The following is a 27,285-nucleotide window of genomic DNA, read 5'->3' as shown; positions in this document are numbered from 1 at the left end:
CAGGCATTCAGGGCTCGCTGGCCTGGGGAAAGGTGACGTCATCGTAGCTGGGAGGTGTAGGAAGGCTCCACCAATGGGAGACAGGCAGAGTGGCTTGCTTTCTGTAGCTCTTGGCCAATACTAACAAAGCAAAAGGGGGCCCGGTTGTCGGTATAGAACCAATGGAAAACAGGGAAGGAGCACGAGGCGGAGTTGCGAATCCTGTCACCAATTGGAAAGAGAGGGTGGAGCCCGGGCCTTGTCAAGCGTGACCAACCAGCGAGAGGAGCGGACCCTGAGGGGCGGAGCCGTAATGCCTTTCCCCAGTCGGACAGGGCCAGAGGCGGGGCATTCTTTGGGGTGCCCAATGAGGAACGCAGCCGAAGCGGGCCTGTCAAGAGAAGGGGCTGGGGGCGGGGGGACGGTGAATCGGAGATAAACACTCCGCGGCGGTGGCGGCTGCTGCTCTTCTTTGGGTTCTGTCACGGTGTCGGTGGTGCCCGGCTCACCGGTCCCCTCCCCCTTCCAGCGAGCGTGGTCGCCAGAGAGCTTCTCTCAGCCCTGCTCTGCGGGGTCCACAGCGGGGCGTGGGTGTCCGGCGGCAGCGGCGGCGAGCCCGTGGCCAGTGGGGGTTGGTCCAGTGCCTCCGGCCCCCGGTGCAGAATGGCGGCGGCGGTTCGGATGAACATCCAGATGCTGCTGGAGGCGGCCGACTACCTGGAGCGGCGGGAGAGAGGTGCACGGGGACGGGAGGAGTCCGGCCCGAGCGGGGACTGGGGGCTCTGAGGGGCCCAGCCGCAGGTCCGGGTGCCCAGCTGCTCCGGGGGTAGTTGGAGGAGCTGAGAGCGCGACCGCGAGCGCTCCCAACCCCTCCAGCTCTCCCCACGCGCGGTCCGAAGGGAGGCCGCCGCTGCCCCAAAGGCAATGAATGGGAGTGGAAAAGGGACCGCTGCCCCGGGGTCCGCAGCGCCGCCCCCTCCGCACCCCGTCGCGAGTGGGGGGCCCGGGGCCCCCTCAGCCAGGCCCTTGGTTTACCTCACTGGGGCTCGTCCCAGCCGGCCCCCAAGTGGGCCTGGTGCCGGGTCTCGAAGACGGAGAAGCAGCGCCTCCCCTGCCCCGCACCCTCCCTCCCGGGCTCCGGCTCCCGGTGTTTGCCCCGCACCTTCGTCTGAGGCTGGTCCCACTTAATACACACCAACCTGCTGGACGTTGCCAGTGGGAAACCCAGGCTCCATGAGACTTGCTGTGTCTTTCTCAACAATGAGCAGCTGGAATGCTCCTTACACCTGCTCCGCACTGAGGGTATTCACTCAATTAAAAAAAAACCCAATCATTGTTCTAAGAATTCCACCTTGCTCCGTTTAATTATTTCCACAATCTTCTTTTAACGAAAAATAAATCAATCTTAAAAAGGAAATACTGTGGAGGGGAGAGAGTGTTGAATGTTCGGGGCTCATTCATTAACTGGATCCTCCGGTTTTCTAGAAGCTGAACATGGTTATGCCTCCATGTTACCATACAATAACAAGGACAGAGATGCCTTAAAACGGAGGAGCAAATCCAAGAAGAATAACAGCAGTAGCAGGTAATTTGGTAAATATTTCCCTTTCTCTTTTAGGTTATACTGTAGATGACACAAACTGCAGAATGGACGTTGCCTGTTGTGATTATAACAGGGTTATAATCATGTAAATGAAGTGGCGATCATGATTCAGTAATGTACACATGGTCTTAAGGCGTTGGAGGAAGCCCTTCTATTTGGGTTGAGGGGACTGAAAAGAAGAGAGAAATGGAAATGTTTTCTGTTTCTTTATGAACTTTTTTTAAAACTTAATTTTGCTTTTCTTCACTTTTGGAACAAAAATCTGTGGAAACTTCAAGTGAGGTTAGCAACAGTGACAATATTTTGCCTTCAGAAGTTGCAGATTCAGGGCAAGTTTTCTATAATTGAAAATACTGGACATTATCCACTTTTTACTTTTCATAGTAAAGATTTTATAAACGTGTTAAAGTATTTGACTTGGCATAGGTGATAGGATTTCATATTTGACATGTAAATTAAATACAGTTATGTGTCTGATAATCTAATTTGTCACTCTGTTTATAACGGCAAAGAGGAACGACTGAGGCTAAAACCTGCCTTTTTGGTGATGCAGGAACATATAATATTAAAATATTAATATGCCACAACCCTTTTATGTTAGCCTTGTAGTTCTTGAAATTTGTAAATTTCACTGGGAAGTAAATACTGGTCAATGGTCAATGAAATCACATAGTAAAACCCTGAATGTACTTCTTAGTACATGTTGAGTACTCCATTCATGATATTGCACCCTTTTTTTCCCCTCTTTGCCCTTAATATATAAGTTAGCTAGGAAATCTGTTTTTATTAGACTCATTCAATTATACCTTTTATTCCAGTAAATTAAAAACATTGACATTTTCAGCACTGATTTAGAATCCTTATCCATCTCCCATTCTCATGAAAATTCCCTGCGAGTAACTGTACTTGGTTAGCCTCTGTGGCATAATACAGACTACTAAAAGCCCGAGGTTTCCCACTTAAACCTTAAACTCCCTTGTCCTTGCTGCCTCTTCTGTCCTTGGTTCACCCCATTGTCCTTAGCACTGGAAGAACCACAGGATATGAGTGAACAGCACGTATGTGCCGAGCTCTTGAATAGGAAGGCACACGAAGGATGAATCTGTTAATTAGTTGCCTGGTAGTTCTTGAAATTTGTAAATTTCCCTCCCACCTTTAACATTATTGAATGTGGTAACAAGTAAAACTGTGCATGAGTACTGACAGCCTTTAAGAAGAAGGTTAATGCTGACTTGTATTACGCAATGGTATACAACAATTTATCTGTGTTGCTTTTTGTTACAGTATTTTTAAAAACTTTTTTGGAAGAAGGTTGAAGCCTTTTGGTTTATTTTTCTGGATAAGTGTAGCTCATTTGTTACTTTTATCCTTGTCCACTCATGATTTGAGAGGAATTGCTCACATTAATAGTCAAGGCTTAATCCTTAGCATTCTATTTTTTTCTAAGTTTCACTCTACTTTTTTTTCAAAGTTTTCACTCTGTTTTTTTTCTAAGCGTAATCCTTAGCACTCTGTTTTTTTCTGAGTTTCATTTTTTTCTAAGTTTCACAGGAAAGTTGTTGAGGGGATGTTCAGTGGTGAGGAAAAGAAGGGGATGTTGTTGAAGAGAAGTAGCTTGGCCCCAAAGTTGATTAGGAAAGAAAAATAATGATAGTTGAGAATTTCAATTCAAGAAATAGATTCTTTCTCTTCTCTTTAATATCCAGCTTTATTCCTGGGGAAATGGCTGCAACTCCAGATTTGGGGGAAAACTCTGTTATTTCTGTCAATGGGTTTGGTTTGCTTTCCATGGTTAGAGACCGGAGGCTATCACCGTTGTCCATACTCTTGACTAATAATGAATTTGTGCAATAACTTAAGTGGTGCAAGGATTTCTGAGAGACCATGATTAAACCTGAAGATGGCACCAAGCAAACATATGAAGCAAGAGCAGGTTGTTTTGTTTAAATGTACTCACTTCCTTCATGACCTGTTCAGAATGACCCTTACCTGAGCAGTGAGACATCTCCCCAGAGAATGCAGTTTGACCCCTTGATTTGAATTAGACTTATATCCAAGGCCATATATGGTCAGGATTTTGAACTGAGGTAAGGGCTATAGAAAGATTACTGCCGGTTTACATAACCATTGGTAACAGTTTATTCTTAATTCAGGTTGAAATGCTGGGCTCTTTGCTTGTAGTGTCTAGGGGGGTACTTTTCCTTGGACAATAAAAAATAAGATTTAGCTACATATCAAACTTCTTGGGAAATGAAAATGCAGATCTTAAGTTTCTCTAGTTGCTTGTTTAAAGAACAAAAACAAATGAAATTGTGAATATTGATTGTCTTAGAATCATCCAGAGAACTACAGGGAGATGGTATCTTTTTTTTTTTTTTCTTTCCTACTGATTTTTGAAATCAGTTACTAAATATTTAGAACTGCAATCCAGAGTTTTTAAAAGTATGTTTTGTTAAATTGGTAAAGCAGGCATTGGCACTAATGTGAAAGAGGAAGTTCAGCACTTGCCACCCAGTTCTTTTATGAGACAGTGGCCATATAGCTGACTTGACAGGGTGCGTCTTTTTTAAACCAAGGACTGGTTTGGCTTAGTTATCTTTTTGTTAGAATATATTTTTAAATGGTGACATTTGACCTTTATCAGTGATTTCAGAGTTATCAAATCTTTTCAGTAATCACATGGAAAATGATTTTGACACAAGGAAGATGATTTTGACACAAAGTATCTGTATATTCTTATAATGCTTTAATTTAAAATATAAATGTTTTCCCATCAACAGAGTTGGCAGGCAGTCTCTGAACTGGTCATTTTTTGAACGGCCTGCTTTTTATTAAAGACAAATTCAGTTTCACTAAACCAAATGTACTTCAGTAATGCCCTAGCCATTAGGTATAAGTCCGCTTGTAAAAATCACCATATGTTCAACACTCTTAAGTAATCAGATAAGGTCTATAGTTTCCAAAGCTCCGTTCAAAGTTCGGAAGGAGTTATGCTGCTTATGGAATTTGTTAAAAAGATTATCTTGGGGATTCTGAATATTTTTATACGTATCTTCAAAGAATCCAGAAATTTTGGGTAAGAGTGCCCTGTGTGCTGCGATTTTTCTGTAATCAGAGACCATGCTCTTTTCAAATATCCACCCTTCTCTCCTCCACCACCTTCCCAGAATGGTCCTTGTCTACAGTTAAACAGGGAAATCTTGACCAGCTTTCACCATGTACTTTCATCCATTTACAAAATCTGTCAGGCTTTGAACTTGTTATTCCCTGTTAAAACCAGAATGCCACGTGCTTTAAAGCCAAACAGTTGCAGTTGCAGGCCAGACTCTTGTTAACTGTGATATCCTGATGGCCATTGCAGGAAGTATACCATCAGAAAAATATAACTGAAGAACACTGAAGGATAACCAAGTGAATCAATTTAAAGCTTTTAAGTCAACCAGTTTTAAGGTTCCCATGTCCTTTATCTAGAAAACAAATATTCTAAAATTGAAAATACTGTCATTATCTTATTTGTTTTTCCTCGTGAATAAAAATTGGCACCCCAGAAGCCTTGTGGAAGAGAAGTTTAGTGCTGGGTTGGAAATTTCCCATTCAAGACCACCCCGCACACACCCCATCCCCAGCCTCTGGTGTGAATGAACTTGGTGGTGGTGCCTCTTGATGTAAATGAGTGGCTCAGCGCTCACAGAGGTAGTGTTCCTCCATGATTACTGTGAGAATTTATCTCCTAGGCCCAGTAAGGTTCCAGTTATGGCCCCACAGAATTCTCGACCTGAGGCAGGGTGTCATCTCTCCTGAACTGATGAGAGTCCAGAGAATTTCCATAAGTAAAGTCAAGATTCAGCTCCTTTGTAATGCTGGGAGGTTCCTCAAGTTTATTTATAACTAGTTAGACATGAGTTGTATGAGAAGGACAATAGCCACATTGACTGATTTCTTATGACTTCTGTGGAAACCTGTCCATAAATCCTTAGACCAGACCTTATATTCAGGGTCAGCTATAAACACACTAAGAGTATGATTTCACATACACCTCTGCTTTCATCCAAGACTCTCTAATCACTTTTACAGTTGCTACCTCATTGATCCACGCTTGTTCGGTAGACAACTGGCAGTCATTTTTATTTCCATTTTACAGAGGGGTTAACCGAGGACGGGATGGTAAGGAATTTTATTTCTTTCACAGTACCAGTCGGTGGCAAAGCTGGACTTGAGATTTCCACCCCAAGTGCTGCCTTAACTAGCCTATCGTCTTTACGCTGAGCTGAGTCTTGGAAGCCTCTTCCTGAAATAATTTGGTAGCTTTTCAACAGTAGCATCTTTCAGGAGATTGTACATGATAAAACAACTTCAGGGAGTAGAAGGATTGAGCGAAGAAGGGTTATTTTTATCCATTTTAAACTGTATCCTATAGTCAAACAACTTAGCATACAATTTTGGTGTATAGCACACCTAGAGGAGGCAGGGCTGGGGTGGGGTGCCCCATCTCCACTGCTGCACACTCGGCCTGAAGAGAGCTTTGCGGTGTTATACAGCCCAAATTCACATAGCAGTGTGTGGCTGTTCTCCTCTTTGTGTAAATAGAACCCTCTTATTTCCTTTCTTAAAATGGACTACTTTTCCACTAGGGAATGCATGCCTCTTAGTTTGTCACTTCTCCTTGAACTCTGTTTTAGATCTTTACATTTATCTAATTCCCCAAAGGGACTAATTTCTTTAGTAGAGCCCTTTCTCTGTCTTCTCTCCTACCAACTTGGGAGAGAAAGCAGTTAAAATAATTGTGTTGGTGTTGGAGTAGTCCTTTAAGACAAGAATAATCTTACTTTTATTGTTCCCTCTTTCAGATCCACTCACAATGAAATGGAGAAGAATAGGTGAGTTGCCGGGTTCTGGGGGTGGGATGGGGGGAGTTTTGATGTATTCTTTTTTCATTAAGTTGAGACTTAGTTGCGGCTCTTGACTTCCCACACTTAGCACCTGATACAAGAGTTTACTCAGGGCCCTCTAATCAGCACTGCCCGTAAATCACTTAGATAGACCCAAAGACAACACCCCCAATCCTCAGCCCCCGCAGCCTGCTCTTCCCGAGCAATGCGTTTCTGTGTGACTATTCTAAGGCCAAAGCATTTTAGGTCAGAGGCAGTGTTTCTACAAGTAGTGTTTTTTAAAAATTACATGCTACTGAATATAATTGGTAGCGCTGTCTTAAATCATGCACACACAGATATATAGGTATAGATATAGATCTATATATATGTATATAGATACACATACAAATACATATGTGTATATGTGTATTTACAGTTCACTTGTGAATAAAGATTCTCAAAAGTCAGTCAAATGTATGCATAGCAGAAATTGGAGATGGTGAGGTACTCAGGCGAGGCCGGCCACCCTCACCGGGCTCCATCTTGCCACAAGCTGGAGTTTGTCTCTCACCTAGATTCCCTCTTGCTGCTTATTTAAATCTTTATTTTTCAAATGACGTAGCCTAGTCATTCTCAACTCTGGTTGCACATTAGAATCACTTGCAAAGCTTTTATTTTAATGTTTTTAAAAAATATTTTTTATATGAAATACATTATACACATACACTCATATACTTGGGGGTAAGAGAACAAATTTTTATTTCTACTGATTTATTTTATTTATTTATTTTTTGTCTCTTGCGGATGCCTTTTTTTTTTTTTTTTTTTGGCTGCGTTGCGTCTTCATTGCTGTGCTCAGGCTTTCTCTAGTTGCAGTGAGCAGGGGTTACTCTTCGTTGTGGTGCACGGGCTTCTCATTGCGGTGGCTTCTCTTGTTGTGGAGCACGGGCTCTAGGTGCGCGGGCTTCAGTAGTTGTGGCACGTGGACTCAGTAGTTGTGGCACGCAGGCTCAGTAGTTGTGGCACATGGGCTTAGTTGCTCCGCGGCATGTGGGATCTTCCCAGACCAGGGATCGAACCCGCGTCCCCTGAATTGGCAGGCGGATTCTTAACTACTGCGCCACCAGGGAAGTCCCTCTGCTGATTTTATAAAATAACTTTTTGTTATAGAACTTTTCAAATATACAAAAGTAGAGTGAATAATGTAATCAACTCCTATGTATCCATCACCCAGCTTCCACAATTATCAATATTTTTCCAATCTTCTTTAGTCAAAACCACCCCTCTCTGTGGAGTGTTTTAAAGCACATTTTCTTCTATCTCTGGTAAAGATCTTTAAAAAAAAAAAAAAAAGACATAACCACTTGCTTTTACCATGCTGAAAAAAAATTAATAATTCTTCATGGAGCTTTAGGGGAAAAAAACCCCAAAAAACACCAATGCTCAGACCTCACCCCTAGCAATTCTGATTTAATTGGCTTGGGTTGAGAGTCTGCACTAGTATTTTTTTATAAAAACTCCCCAGGTGATTCTCATGTGCAGCCAGGGCTCCAAACCATTTAACAAGCCTCATTCTGGTCTCTGAGCTCCCATCAATTTGAAGTACAGGCTACCCATCCAGATTGAGTGGCTGTCTTGGTGGCCTGCATGAAGAAGATGATATGTAATGATGGTTCTGTAAATATATGTGGTTATTTCATGCAAACCCTCTTTGAAGAGGGAGCCTGACTCTGATAGTCAGGATCTGAATGACATGTTTTGTCAGTGAAAGGGCAGACCAGGCCCTGACTAGGAAGGAGAATCTTGGGACAGGGCAAAGATCTAGCATTACTCCACTCTGTGTGTGTGTGTGTGTGTGTGTGTGTGTGTGTGTGTGTGTGTGTGCGTGCGCGCGCGAGATGGATGCAAGGTGAGTGTGCCTCGCACATGTGCTTCTCCCCATCCTTCTTCTCCCCTTTCAATTTCTCTGTGACTGTGACTGACCGTGTTTGAAATCAGAGTGTCTTTATGCATTAGGGATTTACGTATCACGAACTGGAAACTCCAAAGTATCTCTTCTGAAGACAGAAAGGTAGTCAGATGTGGCTTCTCTTTCTCATCTTTAGATTCTCTCCCATCTTTCCTGCCTCTGGGGTGAACTGGGTAAACTGGGACTATTTCTGCTGAAAAGTCTTCTAGTTCTCCTCCCCCTAGGCATTTTTTTTTTTTAGGCATTTATTTTTATTATTAAAATTTCATCCCTTCAGGTAAGGACTCTTAGGCTTACTACAGCTTTGTGCCTTTTACCTCTGCAGGAATACCACAGGATGTCAATTTTATCATTTATTTTATTTTTTTAAATATTTATTTATTTATTTTGGCTGCGCCGGGTCTCAGTGGCAGCATGCAGACTCTTAGTCCCTATCATTTATTTTAGCAGTTCAAGAATGTTTATTTTCTGCCTACAGTGTCTTAAGAGCTTGTGCTCAGTACTGGGTACTAAGTAAGTTCATACTGGGGTATTAAATCAGCATGGTCTCTATCCTAGAGAAATGTAGTTTGTCTAACGAGAAAGACACAGAAACAGTCTGCACAGGAGGCTGTGGAGGCAAAGTTTCTAGAAAATTGGATTTGAAGTCATCACTGAGCAAGCTGCTTATAATTCAGATTGCTTCCATGTGACCAGTCTACTTTTGCTTATTGAAAGGTTAGTTATCTAGTTTCCTTATTGTCCTTTCTTTTTTGGAATTTGGTCTTCTAAGGTCTTGAGCATTTTTTCTCTAGTCTAGAGCATGTGAGCCGAAGAGAAGGAAGTCAGGACTCAAATTTACTTAATTTAACCAAGCACTGGTTGCTGCAATCCGGAGTGGGGGGAGGGAGGGTAAAGTTGTTGGGCTCTTCTCCCGTATAGTGTAGCTGCTTAAGATTTTAGGGTTTGGTGGTCCGCTGAACAGCTGCACTTGTAGTCCCCTTGGTTTCAGTAGCTGAATCCTATAAAACAATACCACTTTGCTAAAGGCTAATATACCCTTGCCATTTTTTACCTTAACATCACATTTTTTAAAAAGATTGGCATGGCTCTCAAAAAAACAAAAAACAAAAAAGCAACTGAGGAAAAGAACTTCCAGTAATTGGATTTTTTTTCTCTTTAATATTGCGAAGTTAATTATACCTGTGTTAGTTTTTTCACACAGAAACCTTTTCTGAGGCACGTTAGAGATTCTGGAGAGTTGGTGTGCATCAGGACTCCAATATGAGAATACTATATTCAACACCACCCATTTAATAATCTTGGCATTGGTGGGAAGATAAAAGAAAAGACTTCTAGAATGGTGGAGGCGGGAGGTGGTGTTGGTGGCAGCAGCGGTATTTTTCATTCAATAGACTAGGCATTTGTGGAGCACCAAAGATGCTGGGTGCTAGGGGCTGGGGATCCAGAGCCCACAGAGACCAAGCCCCCAGGGCGGAGGGCTCCGTTTAGTCTCACTGTAGATATGTCTGTCACTTGGCCTGTGCTTCTCTGCATTGTAAGTAATTTTGTGGGTCTAGCCTCCTAAGGAAACACCCTTGGTGAGTGTGTGGTCATTCTTTCTTTTTTTAAAAACTAATCTTGTAGAAAATTTTGAGAAATATAGAAAATCATACTAAAAATTAAATCATCCGTAATTCTAGCAGCCCAAGGAAACCGATGGAACTTTGAAATGTATCTTTGCAATTGTTTTTTGGAAAGTAACTTAAAATAGTTTAGTGTAGAAAATTGGAAAGTTCAGAAAAGCACAAAGAAAATAAACATTACATGTAATAGGCCTTGCAGCAGTAGCAACCGCTAGGTTCTATATCCGCCTAGACTTTTGTGCATACTTTTTAAAAATCAATATGGGATTATATAGTAAATAATTTGCTTCTTTTCAAGCTATGTTATGAACATTTTCCAATATCGTTAAATCTCCTTTTCTAACATTACTTTTAGTGAATGCCCAGTATTACATCATATGGATGTGCCGTAACTCATATAACCAATCCCCTATTTTAGGTTCTTCCCAGTAATTTTTAAAATTTATTTATTTATTTTATTTATTTTTATTTTTGGCTGTGTTGGGTCTGTTGCTGTGCGCGGGCTTTTCTCTAGTTGCGGCGAGCGGGGGCTACCCTTCCTTGCGGTGCGCGGGCTTCTCACTGCGGTGGCCTCTCTTGTTGCGGAGCACTGGCTCTAGGCGCGTGGGTTTCAGAAGTTGCAGCACGTGTGGCTTGTGGCTCTAGAGCGCAGGCTCAGTAGTTGTGGTGCACGGGCTTAGTTGTTCCGCGGCATGTGGGATCTTCCCGGACCAGGGATCGAACCTGTGTCCCCTGCATTGGCAGGCGGACTCTCAACCACTGCGCCACCAGGGAAGCCCTTTCCCAGTATTTTGCTAATATAAATGATGCTTGCTTAAACTACCTTATGGGTAATTCTCTGTCCAACATCATAATTCTTTCCTTAGGGTAAATGTATAGTTGTGGAATTAATGGTATCCACATTGTTACGGTTTTTGATGTTGACTGCTGGATTGCCCACCAGGTGGGTTATAGGTCATATTTTCCTTGTACCTTCACAAGTTTATATTTTACCTTAAGACTTTTATGAATTTAATAAGTAAAAAGCAAACAGAAACACACAAACTTGTTTTAATTTGCATTTCTTGTACTACTAGCACAGTTTAACAATTTTCATATCTTTGACAGTTTGTGTACGTGTGAATTGCCTGTTAAATAACCTTTGCCCAATTTTCTACTGAGGAGTTTATATTTTTCTTTATTTTGAAAAAATTCTACTATATGAAGGATATATATGAAAGAGATTGCCTCTTCGTGTATCGTATAATTGTTCAGTTTGTCATTTACGTTTACGGAATCAGTCTTCTCTCACTATCTGAAATTGCCGCCTCTGTTGTGTACTGAATTCTTGCTTATGGCTAAGTCTGCTTCTAGACTTGTTCTTCTGTTCCACTCATCCACCTGCTCTTCTTGTGCCAGCGTACACTATTTTAATCATTGTGGTTTTATGCACTTCAGGATCTGGTAAAGCAAATCTCTATTCTTCCCTCCTCCTCCTTTTTTTATTTTACTATGTTCTTAGCTCTTTTCACCAGTTTATTTTTCCTGATGAATTTTGTAGTCAGTCCTTCAATTCTCCATACCCCAAATTCTTTTGGGGATTTTCAAAATCCAAATTAAATAATTCCAATATAAATTAACCTTTAAAAGTTCATGTTGACATCTTAGAGCTTTCCGTCCAGGATTTGGTGTGTGTGTTCATTTATTCAGATCTCTTTTCTGTCTCTAAGTAAGGTTTTTTGGTGTTTCCGTATAGATCTTTCACGTTTCTTGTAAAAGGTATTCCTGGGTTTATTTGTATATATTTTAATTGCTATTCGTTTCCCATTGTAATTACTGATTAATTATTGTTGGGATGTGGGAAACCTTTCAGTCTTTGGTTGTTGTTATATGCCCTTTATTGATGATAATTCTGCTCTTTCCTTTCCTTAGCTGGGAACTCCTCTTGTTTGAATGCCTTTCAATAAGCCACTCAGCAAATGGAGGCTGAGTGAACACATATACACTGCAGCCAGTGGGTCAGGAGTCAGGTGCTGGAATGGGCTCCTTTTCAAAAGAAGGTTCTAGTATCTCCTTTAATTATAGACACTCGTTTTTCTGGAATGGTACATATGCAGGCCTTTCTGGAATTAGGCAGCTGGTCTAGAGAGATTACCTCTGCCAGAGTCTTATGACCCTATGACAAAAGATTTTTTTGTGTTCTCTGTGAGGAGGATTCAGCAGCCTGATCTAAGCTGTTGTTTTCAGCTGGTCAAACAGTATTTCAGTGGCATCTGGTCTGTCATGAGAAACCATTCCAGTCAGGTCTCTTCTGGCAAGATATTCTAATTGATTGCAGTTCCCTAGAGTGGTTTCTCTTGGGTCGTGCTTGGCCCAAGAGAATGGCCAAACTCCTTATATCGGAAGGGGTAGGATCCTGAGTTGTGGTATGCATTGCACCACTCTTACCGCTTCTGAACGCCCTTGACCACATTCAGATTTCACTCTAGGATGTTGCAATAAATCCACATTGTTGCCACATGGGGCTAAGGGCACGGCCTGGTTATTACGAAGGAAGAATATAGGTATTAGTGTGGTCTATGGTGGCGGTGTGGAGGCGCACACTGATTTGTACTACTAGAATCCATCTTTCCTGGACGGTACCTCTTGGAAGAACATGAAGAAGAGACATGCTGGTTATTCAACCAATTTCTAATCCCCTACAGGGAACATTGGAGGCACTCCCTGACTTTTTGTCATAGACATTAGTAGTCAAAGGGTGAGACAGAGCTAGCAAGTACTAATTATAATCTATATTTTATATTTTTTTAATTGGGCTGTAGAAAGGAAATATTAAATATATACTTATGTATTTAATACTTTAATAGAGAAGTGACTTTATTACTTTAAAATGTAGCCACGATGAATTGCTGTTTCCGCATTGCTCACTGAGTGCCGTGTTCCCATACAGTAAGCATATGACTATCTTTGTATATTTTACAAAGATTACGATCACAGTTATGAGAAATCTTGAAACCTTCCAAGGTTCCACTTAAGTCAGTAATAATGATGCATTTGGCAATTATTTATAAAGGGTCCATTTTAGAAAAAGGAGAGTACTTTTCTTCCTCAGAGAGTGACTTGTAGTCTTCCCCTGGATTTTTTGTTTAACCCAGTAAGGCTTTGTTCTCAACCCAAAATCTGGAGAAGGTTATGATCTCTGTGACCTATAATCACTTTTAGGGAGTAATTTTTTGACCCCTTAAGATTTGTTTCTTCTTAGTCTATACTAAATATCCTTTTTTAAAAATCACTATACAGCTCATACATACCCATATCTGAAATTATTTTTATTCAACCTCCAATTATCCTATAGGATTTACAAAGCTATTTAATTGGCTAAATCTGTGTCCACACAAAGGTAGGAGAGGAAATAGATATTGTTTATGCAACTCTTTTTTTCTTCTTTGGAAATAATCTTAGGCCCAGTTTTAATGAAAACTAGTACTCAGTGAGGTCCAGTGTATCATGTTCATTAAGTAGGGCTTTCCTCAAAGAGAAGGGACATGAATTACCAAAGAGATCAGATTCTACTCTTAGGTCAGCATCTGCAGGTGCGTTATTATTTCTAGGCTCCAGTGGGTTAACACGAAATAGAAGACTTGGTCATTTCTATTATTTAGTAATGAAAGAAGCAGAACATTTAAATACATAGCAGGTCTGCAGCACGTGAATGAACGAATGAATGAATGTGATCTATTTGGAAAGGAAAAAAAGCTTCTGGTAGGCTATGAAAGCTTGGAGACCTTTATGGAGAAGTTAAGTCAAACAAGGTGTGGATGAGGGAAAAGAAAGAATATGTTTGGTAGAGGGCAAAGGGGAGCCCATTGTAGAACTTTCAATGGGAGCTGATATTTGTCATGGTCTGAAGGTAGCTCATATAAATAATTCTGCTATAATTTGTTTCCATGTTTGATCACTCCAGCTAAACTTTAAGTACCTTCAAGGCAGGGACTTGGTCTTACTCAACATCGTATCCCCAGCACCTAGGAAGGTGGCAGTATGTAGTAATCGTTTGAGAAATGCTAGAGGAATAAATGAATGAAAGAGCCAAGCGTATATTTCAAGATTTCCACCTACAAACCTAATTACTTATCTACCCTCTTAACTGGCTGCCATACTGTTTGCTCTGCCCCAACCTGATTCTTTTTTGTCATACACTTCACTGTGAAAATCTGACGGAGAGAGTTCAGTTACATCTTCAATAAAGAAGAGTAATATCTGATAACAGTGCCTCCCTCACAATACAGACAAAGACAGACAGACAGACACACACCTGATTTCATACCATTCCTGGTTTTGACTGCATCCAATTCAGGAAGAACTTTAGGGACGACAGAGTAAATTCAGGAGCACTGTCTGCAGGTAGCATAATCTCTACCTGTAATCTTACTCTTTTTGTTGCATCTTTCTCCCAATTTACAAATCTGCTGGCCTGAGAGAGAGGCATGGATAAAATCAAAGAAGCTTGAGTCTGGGGACTTCCCTGGCGGTCTAGTGGTTAAGACTTCGTGCTTCCACTGCAGGGGGTGCGGGTTTGATCCCTGGTCGGAGAACTAAGATCCCGCATGCCAGGTGGCACGGCAAAAAAAAAAAAATCTTGAGTCTGGAGGCAGAGATATAAAGAGCAGCCTTCAGAATTGTCTGAGAGCGCACTGGTGAGCCCCGGTGCTGTCCGTCAGTGCCAAAGCTCGGGTCGGGGTGGCGCCTCCAACAGCCCAGAGCCCACTTCACTGATGACCTCCTTCACTTGCATATTAATTTTCTGTACTTCATGGCTGACAAGAGTGAAGGAAAACTAACAACAGAACTGTGAGGTATCCAAATATACTTTATATTTAAATCTTTAATATATTTGGAATTCATTTTAATGTTAATCTCCCCACTCCCCTGCCATTTTCTGAATAATCTGGTCTTTCTCCAAGGGTTTGCAGTGTTAGCTCCATTATATGCTAAATTCATATCTGTTCCTAAAGTCTGTTCCTGGGAATTTTTTCTTCTCTTCCTTTGACTTGTCCATCTTTTCCTGTATTAGTATATTCTGTTTTTAATTACTGCAGCTTTATAATACAATTTAATAACTGGTACCGCACAATCCTCTTCATTCTTCTTTTTCAAAAATTTTGGAGGTCTCTCACACACTTATTCTTCTAGGTGAGGTTTAGACTAATTTCCCAGCATTAAAAAGATTACGGTTGGGATTTTTTTCTCTTGGTATTATGTTAAATTTGTAGACAAACTTGGGTAACATTGACATTTTTACTTTGAGGGTTCATATCTACGAAAGTGCTGTTTTTTCCATTGATTCAGATTTTCTTATGTCTCTCTGCAAAGTTTTATAGTTTTCTTCCCAGAGATCCTTCCCAAACTCTTTTAAGTTTGTTCTTAGACATGCTCTCCTTTCTTCTTGCTATTGTACATGAGATATTTTAGGTTCTCTGGGTATGGATAACACATCCAGAGATGTGCTTGGATTTCCAAGGTCAATACATATTTGCCCCAATTTTTGTTTTCTTTTGGCCATCACAGTAGAGATGTAGGCAGGGGTCTCGGTGTGCTTCAGATGCTTCCCTCCCAACCTTGGAGTCCCTTCTAGCCCTGCCTCTACATGATGGGGGTGGCTCCAAAGGAGTCTTTCCTTTAGCATGGGTTAGCATTATAAAGTCCTTGCTGATTTTTAAACGTAAAAAAAATAATACCTTTAGCATAAGCAAGATCTTTATTTCCATAGAAAATGGGTTAGATTTTCCATTAAATCTTTTAATGACAAAAGATGTCAGTTTTCTTTAAGGGAGAGTTTAGTGAATTTGGATTTTACCAGATAGCCTCTATTTACCCAGTGAGATACTCTTGAGTTCCCTATTGATTTTGAAAGGAATATGATAGGGTTATAATTATCTGTGTTTGCTCCCAGCAATTATCCTTCCTCAAAGGAAGCTAGAATTGAAAGAATGACTGCTGCCACATACAGAGCACTTCATGTCAGACCCTGGTCAGGGACTTCCATACCCTGTCTCAGTTAATACTCACGACAGCCCTGGCAGGGAGGCATTGTCATCGTCCCTCTACTGCCAAGGAAGCGGATGCTACATGGAGTTAAGCAATTTGCTCAAGGCTACACAGGAAATAAGTGGCAGGGCCAGGACCCCAAACCTTTACCCTTAATCACTACACTAATATTTGGTTGTATAGTGACTGACAGATTCAGAATATAAAAATAATTAAAAATAAATAAAATTTGAGATACTAAAAAGAAAAAACAGAAAAAAGCTTACTGAAGAGAAGCTCTAGTTTGTATCTAGTTTAATTATCATAGGCCACACTTGATTCTGAGCAATCACTGACTGTAGCTCAAAGATTGGTTTCTGTGTGCTACCGGAGACCAAAGGTATATCAGCGCATTCAGAGTAAGGAGAGTGATATTTCTGAAGAGTCAGCAGGTGAGGTTTGTCAAAGTCCATTGGATCAGCGTGGAGAGACGAGGCAGTTGGGGCAGGAGGGAGCCAGGACTTGACTACCCTTCTCTGCTGCCGGTGGGGAGCTGGGAGGCAGCTCTTGACAACAGGGGGAGCTCTGTCTGAATATGTGATGAGAGGGGATCCAAGTAGGGGTCAGATGCGGGTACCAGGTAGCTTCCTGTTGAGGAAATGTAGCAAAAACCCCTGCTAGTTCCTGAAAGAGGGGTTAGGCCTGGTTCACCGTGGGACAGCAGGCTCCTTCTAGAAGGCCAGAGCCCTGGGCACAGGCGTGGTCGGGACTGAGGACAGAGAGCTGAGACAGGAGCTTGTTCTACTTGTTTGGGACCTGGGCACTCCGTGGGTGCTCACGGCTGGCTGAAGGGTTCCGGATCCCGGCGTGGGGTAGAGGGGGGCGGGGTGTGTCTCAGGCTTGAGGCCCCTCAGTGGAAGCTGCTACAGAGGAGGGGTCTGTTTGCTTTTTTGTCTGGTTCAGGAATTGAATTTCACTATCACATGATGGAACTGAGCCTGCTTCACGTACCTCATCCCTCCCCTGAGGGTGGCCCAGGCACCAGCCCGGGGATGTGTCTGCAGGTGGGCGGCAGGCGGGCAGGGCAGGCCTTGGGCTGGAGCAGTGAGGCGCTGGAACGGGCCAAGGCAGGTACTGCCAAAGATACAAGTTGGCTTTGAATCTGTACGAAAATCCAGAAAGCACTGTGCTCCTATTTCCATAAAACTAGGTCAGAAAACACTGAATGAACATGTTTTAGCCTAAACTTGAAGTAGTCAAATGGCTTATTTCAAGTTTCACAACTGGGAGTGTTCTTCAGAAACCCACATTTGGGTAGTGAAAATTGTACTTTCTGGGCTAGACTCCCTGAGTAACTAGAAATGACGATGCATGGAAAGATGACTTTGTTATTTTTATCAGTAGACAAACTTCCTTAAAAATTTACATACTCATATCTGTAGATAAACCCACATCATAAAAGGACTAATATGACACTGTTCTGAATCATGTAGTCTTTGCAATGAGCAGGCTGAAAAATGTCTAAATCTAATTTTAATTTTTGAACTTTTTTTAAAACTTGACAGCCTGTAAACTTTCTAGTGAGAATAACTGTATGTGACTAATCATACATTCTCATGGTGTTTCTAATAACATGATCTATTTTCATGGCTCTTTGTGAAGAATATTATCCAAGGTGAACAAGTACCTGTTAGACACAAATTCTGTTTTTGTTTTTTTCTCCTCATGTAGTAGTTGGAGGAGCAAACCTCTAATGTGACTCTTTGCTGGTGGCCATTCCATGTGGGTAGGTTTTCAGAGCAAGCGGAAGTCTTGTAAAATAGTAAGGCTCTTGTACCGCTACCTCTTCCTAGATCAGGAGTGAATGCTGGACTTCTCTAGCTTGCCAGGGCTTAGGGGACCTTGGACAGTCTAGGACAACCTCAAGAGCCAGAAGAGAAAGGCTCAGAAGCAGGTGAGGTGAGGGCTCAGAACCACTTGTTGGATCTGCCTTGGGGGAACCTCCTGAAGTCTTGATGTGAAGGGTGTGAATTGACTGCCTTGGTCAATATCAGGCGTATTGACCTGTATTCGAGCTTTCTGAAGCAGTTTTCTTCTTTCGATCCCAACCTTTGCTAATACGGTGAAATTTTTAGGAGGGAAAAAAGGGCAAACTGAGCTTTCCGGTTGTCTCCCAGTTCAGCTGGAGGATAGCCTCCCAGGCTCCCAGGAGCTCTTCTCCAGGTTGCCGTGGGGACGGGCAGTGGACAGGTACCTAAAACCCCAGGACCCTGAGCACTACTGAAGGCGCAGAGACATAGCAGAGATGGACTCTGCCCCGAGAAGCTTGAAGTCTAGTGGAATAGATGACACCATCCACGCGGCAAGCGTGCATTAAGCCTATGGGAGGGGAAGGCACCAAGGCAACCCAGCAATGGTTAAGTTGCGGCCCCATCTTTCTAAGGAGTTGGCAATGAATGGTTAAGTCACAAATACCAAAAAATTCAGGCAGAACAGTGAATTTCCCAATGAATAGGATAAACAAATACGTACTCAGAAAATGGAGGAAGCACTGTGGACTGGAATGGCCTGTGAAGACTTGAAGGAGGTGGTGGGCTGAAGCAAAAACTCTGAATCTTGGCTGTTGCTCACATTCATGGAATCTGCTAGCCTCTAGGATAAAGCCTAAACCAAGGTTTCAGTGAAGTATTAATTTCCAAAATTTTAGGGACTCTTGTGCTTCTGGTCAGTCTGTACTAAATGCGCTCTCCCCCGTGGGTCTCCGCGGGTTCTGCCTCATGCTGCCGTCTTCCCGCTCTGCCCCTTTGGGCCATTCTGCCACACGGCAAGACCTGTTGGTGGTTCTCTCCAGCTGTCAGCATGCTTGTTAGTATGGCAATACCACTGATGGGCATTTTCCTTGTTTCTAAAAAATGCATCTAACTTTTTGAATGGTTGAAGGATGAAAAAGTATAACAAATTATTCAGTAAAAAACTCCCCCCCTTTCCTTGTCCCTGTTCGACTAGCCCTTGACTCCTTTCTGCCCAGCCACTGTTACTAGTTTCTTATGTATCATTCCAAGCTTTCTTTATGTCATACGAGAAAACATGCCTTTAGATAATTATTTTTCCTCCATTTTTACCCAAAGATATAGCATGTTATATGCACAGTTTGGTATCTGGCTTTTCTTTACTTAACGGTATATCTGAACGTTCTTTCCTCATAGTACGTAGAGTACACTTTCATTCTCTTTCATAGCTGCACAGTACTCCACTGTATGGATATAGCATAGTTTATTTGATCAGTTCCCTATTGAGGATGAGTTGGGTTGTTTTAATCTTTGCTATTACAAATAAAGTTGTAATGAATAACCATACACATTCATCATTCACATGGATAAATATTATATACAGCAAGATATAGTTGTAGTGATTTAGTGGTCCTGAAAGGGGAGAGAACAGTATGGGTTCAAAGGATTCTCTCACTGGCATGTCATTACTTTCTGAACTTGGATGTTCTGTAGGTCACATCATAACCCAGAAACCTGGAGATAACCTGATTCATGTGCTTAATAATAGTAGATATTAGTCTCTACTCCTTCATGCATATTATAGACTTAACTTTAGAAAACCATGGATTTTGCTTTTCCTTGGTTTTTTACCAGAGTTGTGTAATTTCAAAAGATGTCCACTTGGCTGGAAGTCACTGGTGGCATTTGCCGTCACTGGGCTGGGCGACTTCATACTCTGTTTGAGCTTGTTCTCCCAGGTGCCTTCCAGCTGGCTTTGAAAGTCTCAAATGCTACTGTGATCTTGTTTTTGTAGACGGGCCCACCTTCGCTTGTGCCTGGAAAAGTTGAAGGGGTTGGTGCCACTTGGTCCAGAATCAAATCGACACACTACATTGAGTTTATTAACAAAAGCCAAATTGCACATAAAGGTAAGTGCATCCTGGGATGCCTTTTTGTCTTTACCTGCCCAGTGAGGGTTTGTTTGTTGTTATAAGGGACAGCAGATGTCCGTCTCCAGGACAGTTCTCTCCTCTGAACTCCTCCAACTCCATCCAAGTCAGCGTGTTGGATGACTCACAGACTCAACATGTCCAGAACCCAACTGAGTAGTTCTCACCCCTGTGCGCCAGAAGTTAAATTGTCCATCCAGCTGTCCATCTCACGTACAAGCCAGAAACTCAGGGTCATCCTTGCTCCTGATGATCATCTTGCTCCTTAGCCACGTGTCAACAAGACTTACATATGTCACAGCCCGCTGTCGTTCCATAAACTCCATCACGTACTGTAGTTCACTCCTCAGAGGCCTCCTCCAAGCTAATCTCCAGGCTTCCCAAGAGCAATCCTGCCAAAGCTCAAATCAACATGTCACCACATTTAAAAGTCTTCCGTGGCTCAGGACACACTCACTGTATGACCAGGCCTGCCCGACCCAGCCCTCCCCTGCCTGTGTAGCAGCAGCTTGTGCCAGAGGCTCCCCTCTCTGCCTCAGCCCTTCTTTCAGTCCCTTGCACTTGTCAGGCTCTCTCACCACAGGGCCTTTGCACATGCTGTTCCCTCTGCTTGGTACGCTTTCCCCTCCCTTCTTCACCTAGTTAACTTCTTGTCATCCTTCAGACCTCAGCACAGGTATCACCGTGCAGGGAAACCTTCCCTGACTAGGTCACCTCCTTCCTGCAACAGATGGTCCTTATTATTACTGGATCTCTCTCTCTCTCTTAGCACTTATCACAGTTGACACCTGACCATGGTTTGTGTGACTATTTGGTTGTCTCTGTCCACGCTGTTAGAGTATGGACAAGGGAGGGGACCAGATCTTTGTATTCACCTTGTATTTCTAGCACCTCCCGGAGGGTCTGAAACAGAGTCAGCACTCAGTACATGGCTTGAATAGCAAAGGGTAACTCCTGAGAGCCACAGCCAAAATCACTGTTTAGCATGTTTTTATAGTCAGAGTCACAATTGGACACGTGTCACTTGAATTATGGTTAATAGCCTTGCATACATGGCAATTGTAGGCGGGAAAAGAACCTCTGTTTAGAGCAAAACAACCACAGTTACACAGTCTTCATAATTATCTGAAGAATTATCTGAGACGCTAGAGAACAGATTTGTAAAAACAAAATGATCTATGGAAATGTGTTTTCTAAGCTCTTATTTGGACAATTTAGAATCAGGACTTCAAAAGGGAATATTATTCCTGCCAACAGACAGAAGTTAAAAGAGATTTGGCATGACGCAAAAAAAAGCGCCTATGTAATTGGGACACGTACTTGAATAAACATACTTCTAAAGGAAAGCCTGTTTCTTAAGCGCCCGTCACACGCAGTGCTCTAGCTCAGGGAGTAGGTGTTTGGGGCGTCACCACAGACAAGGGAGACCAGGTTGGGGGTTCCTGCCACAGTCTTTCCACTATCACAGTCGAGGGGTGCTGGACCCTAGAGTGTCAGCTCACCCCGGAAGCCACGCGGCAGTGCAGGTTCCAAAGTGTTGTCGATGCTGAAAAAGTTAGCTGTAGACAGGAGTCACCGGCCAGGCAGCTCCCTGTGCCTGCGAGAAGCCTGACAAGGGACACAGCCAGTGGCTTCTGAGGAAAACTGCCGTATTTCCCCGCAAGGCAGGGAGGTGCAGGGTCATTACCAATTTTGAAATCCGCCTGTGCCCTTCAACAACTACCCCTTTGACCTGCAGAAACTTGAAGACTGTGACAGAAAAGCCATTCACCAAATAGACCAGCTTCAGCGAGAGCAGCGACACCTGAAGAGGCAGCTGGAGCAGCTGGGCATCGAGAGGATACGGACGGACAGCACCGGCTCCTCCGTCTCCTCGGAGCGCTCCGACTCCGACAGGGGTGAGCCCCCCTGACCCCGCATCCTCAGGCCCCTCCCCAGCCCCCTGCCGCCTGCCAGAGGCGGAGCCGAGGGGAAGCTGAGAGCCCCCGTGACTCGGAGAAGTGGAGGGGCGCGGCCTGCGGGGACAGGCGCCCTCTCCTGCAGCGGTTAGGCCCCGCGGCCCAGGAGCGGCGCGGCCGCCCAGTCGCTTGGCTCTTCCGAAGCAGGCCTTCACCACGCTCTGTCTCGTCCTCCCCACAGAAGAGATCGACGTGGACGTGGAAAGCACAGACGACCTCACGGGCGACCTGGACTGGAGCAGCAGCAGCGTGAGCGACTCGGACGAGCGGGGAAGCACGCAGAGCCTGGGCAGCGATGAGGGCTACTCCAGCTCCAGCATCAAGAGGAGGAAGCTCCAGGACAGTCCCAAGACGCGTCTCGGTCTCTAGGAGAGCGTGGTCGCCTCGGCTGCCGCCCGGATGGTCCTGCCCGTCGGCTCCGATTAGGTAGCGTGTCGGACCTGCCCACAATTCCCTCGCACGTCAGCTTCCGTGTTCCACCGTCACCAAAAGCAGCTGTGCAAAAGTTGTCAAGGAAGTGCTTAGGAGTGTGGGTTTCTTTTTCTTTTTTTTTTTTTCCTTTTTCTTTCTCTGTTCTGTTCTTTTTTTTTTTTTTGATCCCCGATCCCCATCTTGCATGGGGTTGAGCGGGCCCCCGTGCCTGCTGGCATAGGGTAGGCACACGCTGAGCGAGTCAGTGCAGCCTGCACGCCTGAGGTCATCACAGACCCCTTATTGCGCAGTCGGGGGTGGCTGAATGCCACTCGTCCCTCTAAGAAGTTGGGGGACGCCGACCAGGATTGTGGGTTTCTGATTGCATCCTCTGGCTTCTCTCTTTCTCTCCATAAAAATTCGTCTCTGGCAGACTGTACATTCCAATCACTTTGAAGCACCCAAGAATTCTTAGATGGGATAGGCACTTACTCACATCTCGGCAATTTCCCCCTCTTATTTACTGTCCCCGTGTAGTCTACCAGACCTTCCTTGAAGTTTTCTGGCTTCCTCTGTGACTTGCCTAGCAGAAATGTCCGAATGTGTCTTGTGCTTGGGAAACTGAAGGAAACAAACTTTTAAAGTTGAGATCCTGATCTCAGAACTCCAAAGTAAGCTTTGAAAGTGGGATTTAAGAGCGCTTAACCATGGCCCTCACCGCCCGTGAGCAGGCAGGAATACCTCCAGAAAACACACCCTTCACACACGTCCCGCGCCAACGCCCCCGACCGGCGTGTGGACGGCCGCAGTATCTCTCACTCTCAAACGGACACCTTGCGAGCATGTCTTTGGGGTGGCACAGCTTATAAAAGTTCCAGCATCGTTTGTTCTCACGAACAAAACGGCACAGTCTATTTTTGTGCGCTGTCCTTGGGACCGTGCCGTGTCCTGCTCTCCCAAGGCACATTTCCCCTCCAAGTTGGCTATGCTCCTTGTCTCTGGAACATTTTTTTTTCCTACCTCAGAGATAAATGAGATCTCCATTTCCCACTTAACACAAACTGATTATGCCTCTCTTTTTTTGTTTTTGTTTTTGTTTTTTCCCCAAATAAGTGACATTTGGTCCAATTCTAATCTATTTTCCTGTTTAACTTTCAGCAATAACTGAGCTTTGGCGCTAGCTGAGCTAGTGTCCATCATCAGTGAAAGGAAAAGTCCACATTTCTGCTCTCTGTTGCAGGTGAACGGGAGGGGATGGTACAGTGTGACTACAATTCCTCTCCTTATTGATTATTTTTGGACACACCCAGAAACTTCTTTATGGAGGCTTTTGGGTTAATAGTTTAAAAGGCTGATTTTTCTTTTTGGTTATGATTTCTCCCTTAAGTGGTCTCCCACTATGTAGCATTTTTATTTAAGCTAAAACAGAGCACATGTATATGTACATAAGACACATTAAATCTATAAATACTATTTATTCATTTTATATAAACTAATGTAATAGAAAAAAAATTCTTATGACTGTGCTTTTATAGATGTTCTAGAAACTTTGTATGTAGGTATCTACAGAATTGGTTCATTTCCCCTTAATACTTTTGCATTCATAGTTTTGAGGTCTCGATGTTTTCAGCCTCTGGTGAATCTTTTTCATTGAATTTGAACCATTTGTAAAACCTGTGACGCTGAAACAGAGCATGTGTCACAAAGTGATGAGAACATTCCTAAAATCCACAGCCGCACTGCAACTTAAGGGCTCCCTGGCTGAACCAGTAGCGGCAGCGCCTGTGCCCGCCGCTGGCCTGTGGTCTCCCTGGCCCCAGCCTCACGCCCTCAGCGCCTCTTCCTTGCCCACGACTAAAAGTTCAAGCGCGCTCCCCACGGAAGCTCATTCTAGACATGAAGAGCAGTCGAAGCAAAGATTACTTTTGTGTTTATTTTTTTCTTTATTGATTTCTTAATGTATTAAATTTTTTTAATTGGAAGTAGTGATTCCTAAATGATTCCAAAGTCATCTGTAATTCTTCTGTTTTCGTTTTGTTCTGTTTTTCTCTCCATTTCAGCTTTGGGTGGGGGCAGGGGCAGGTGACACAAAGGATTTTTTTTTTTTTTTTTTTTATTGTTGGAATCTTTTCCAATTACCAGCTGAAGATTTGCACTGAAATACAACTTGTATGCCTTTTGCATTTTTAAAGCCTGCTTCCTGAATTTAAGCAGAGTGATAGTGTTCAAAGAGCCAGCTCAGCCTGTAACATGTTTGAAAAAGATATACCTGCACTTTGAGGTCCCTTTCGAATGCCATTCGCTAGACCTCGCAAGCATTTTAATTGCTACATTCAAGCGCCTCACAAGTCCACGATGCTAGATCCTGTACGGCATCGAAAACTCAAGACTTTGGCAAAAGCTTGTGGGCTTGCGTTGGGGGAGGGAAGGGAACAAAACTTGTGTATTTGTTTGTTTAATTTAGAAATAAGGCATCTGAGAGATGCCATTATTTTCTGTGTTTTAATTGTTGTGCCTTTGAGTTAAACTGCATTTTTGTCTTTTGGTTGAAATATGAAATGTACTGTCCCAATATAAAATAGTAATTATTTGACCTTTGCACTGTTTGTCTGGTCCTTTTCAATTTGATGGCATATAAATGTGGAACTTAATAGATCTCTATATTTTTAATGCACTTGTGATAAACTGACACCAGGGTTAGACACGACTTTCAAATCTTGAGGTAGACCGAATGCTAGACAGGCCTCTCTCTAACCAAAACTGTAACCTTCAGGACCAGCAAACTCAGCCCCAGGCAGCTAACCCCCTTCCCTACGTGGCTGATCAGCCGACCTGATGCGCCAATCGGTCGTGTCATTCACTGATCCACCAGCATAACTGTTAAGAGCTATACAGTCTTTTTGGTTCTGTTTCGTTGTTGTTGTCGTTTTGTTTTTTTAAGCAAAATGAAAAACCTTTCTATTAGGGTTGTTGGGGGGAGGGGACGGGCAAAGATACAAGCCCCAGCCTTTAAGACTTTGACTATTGTACGTAAATATAGATGTGTGTAAATGTAAGCACATGCATATTTTTATGTGAAAACTGGTTTTAAGAAACTAAAAACAAGTCTACACTCTTATTGATACCATTGCAATGCAAATGGGAAAGTAAAGAGTATGTAGTGCAGTTTAATTTCATGCAGTGAGAAAATATATGTGTGCTTCTGTTAACATCCCAGAAAACCTAGCTTTCCATGCCTGTTGTCTTAGAATGGCGGGCAGGCACCCAGGGTGTATTTGTTTTCTTTTGCTAAGCAGAGATCTGGAATTCAAGGTGCTGATAGCGACCGTGGCTCCTTTCTCTAGTCACAGATCTAATGCTAGTGATTCAGTGTCACCTTTTTGAGCAGGACCTACATTTTTCTTCCTGTCAACCCAAAACGAAAATAATTTCAGTGTCGATTCACAATTGAGCACTAAGAAGGCCCTGACCCTGCAATCGGCCGCTTGAGTGCTTTGAGGGTTTTTTTTTTAAAGTGGGCATTCTCCTTTAACCTCTACTTTTTTCAAAAGAAACAAAGGGCCCTTACCTGGGGTTTCCTAGGGGCCTCTCTTCTCCGTCCCTGAAGTGGCCAAAAGCAAATCCTGGGGTGTGTAAACTAGGTAAAATTGTGATGCTCAAAATAACTAACAACATATTGGGGCTTGATAATGGATTTCGTGGGCTTTCTTCTTGCCTCTCCCCCATCCTTTAAAGAAAAAACTTATTTTTGAAAAGTATACACATACACATGATTCAGGTTTTTATATCATACTGTATTGGCAAGGATACCACTTTCATTGTGCTTTATTCCCTCGAATCTCACTCCTTTCTTTCTTCTTTACTTGTTTCCCCAAGTTTCTTTGTCTTTCCCCTTTACCGGCCCTGTGTGTTGAACACCAGAAAGTCAAAGGCTGCAAGGCGATTTCCTACATGTCAATCTATTATTTTTCTATGTTTAACTCTTGGATGCAGTATGTTTAGGTTGCTGGCTACTCCTGATTTTAAAAATCCTTCCTGGCAGAAGACAACCCAAAGACCCCTTTAGGTGAGGTGGATTTTCTCATTCTACACTATCAGATCTCTGTAGACTGTGGGATGTTTTGTTTTCAAAAATACCTGGGGATGAGGCCGGGGCTGGGGGGTACGATATGTGATTTATCATGATTTTTTCATTAATATTTATTACATGGATGATTTTCTTACCCTGTGTTCTTCTGAAAGAAGAAATAACTGCCTGGCACTGTTAGAGTCAGCTATCGAATGGCTGAAGAAGTTGAATATCTTTGTCTTCTCTCAAAATCATAAAATGAGAATTAGTAAAGCACTAGATTCAAAGATTTACCCAGATTTTAAATTTTGATTTCTTATTCTGTCTGGGGGGTGTGGAGGATTGAGAGGGCTTTCTTCATTTTAGCTTTTACCAGAGAACCAAGCTTGCCTTGACCCCTTGTCCTTAGAATTGGTGCTCTGGGAATGTTGCTGTGAACCATCAGCGTTGGGGGCCATCTTCCTAACGGTGAACACAGCCTAAACAGGGAGCAGCAGATGAGAGAGTATGAAATTCTGTTTCCAGATGTTTATTTCTTTATGTAAATACGATGCCAATGTAAATCCTGTGTCAAGACATAGAGAATGGTGCTTTTTACTACAGTTAGTACGTGCATTTTGAGAACTACTCATGTTTCAGAGAATCTTTGCTGTGTATATGTAAACTTCTGTATTGTTCAACTGTTAACAAATAATAAATTATTTCATTATTAAAGAAATTTTGGTCTTGCGGATGTTTTGTATCCCAGTTTAGCCTTTCATGGTTTTTACTTACAGAACTGAGTTAATCAGGTTTCTTTTTCCTTTTAATTTCATGGAAAATTTGCTGGCCAAAAGTTTTCAGCCCTTGGATTC

The 27,285-nt window shown here is 42.8% G+C and overlaps 1 protein-coding gene across 1 annotated transcript; it reads left to right on the top strand.

Moving 5' to 3' along the window:
* Positions 1-408: 408 nt before the first annotated feature.
* Positions 409-27,149, top strand: MXD1 (MAX dimerization protein 1). The gene is made up of 6 exons (XM_059943116.1): positions 409-715; positions 1,465-1,564; positions 6,430-6,459; positions 19,858-19,972; positions 21,732-21,891; positions 22,133-27,149. The coding sequence occupies exons 1-6, from the start codon at positions 643-645 to the stop codon at positions 22,318-22,320; spliced, it is 666 nt and encodes a 221-aa protein (XP_059799099.1). The 5' UTR covers positions 409-642; the 3' UTR covers positions 22,321-27,149.
* Positions 27,150-27,285: the final 136 nt, after the last annotated feature.

The sequence above is a fragment of the Balaenoptera ricei genome, chromosome 13 (assembly GCF_028023285.1).
Source record: "Balaenoptera ricei isolate mBalRic1 chromosome 13, mBalRic1.hap2, whole genome shotgun sequence".
NCBI classification, from domain to species: domain Eukaryota; kingdom Metazoa; phylum Chordata; class Mammalia; order Artiodactyla; family Balaenopteridae; genus Balaenoptera; species Balaenoptera ricei.
This window is presented reverse-complemented; position numbering and strand designations above follow the sequence as displayed.

Coding starts and splice junctions, on each gene's coding strand:
- MXD1 (XM_059943116.1), top strand. CDS start 643: ATGGCGGCGGCGGTTCGGATGAACATCCAGATGCTGCTGGAGGCGGCC. Junction 716..1,464: donor CCTGGAGCGGCGGGAGAGAG/GTGCACGGGGAC, acceptor CCGGTTTTCTAG/AAGCTGAACATGGTTATGCC. Junction 19,973..21,731: donor AAGCCAAATTGCACATAAAG/GTAAGTGCATCC, acceptor TTTGACCTGCAG/AAACTTGAAGACTGTGACAG.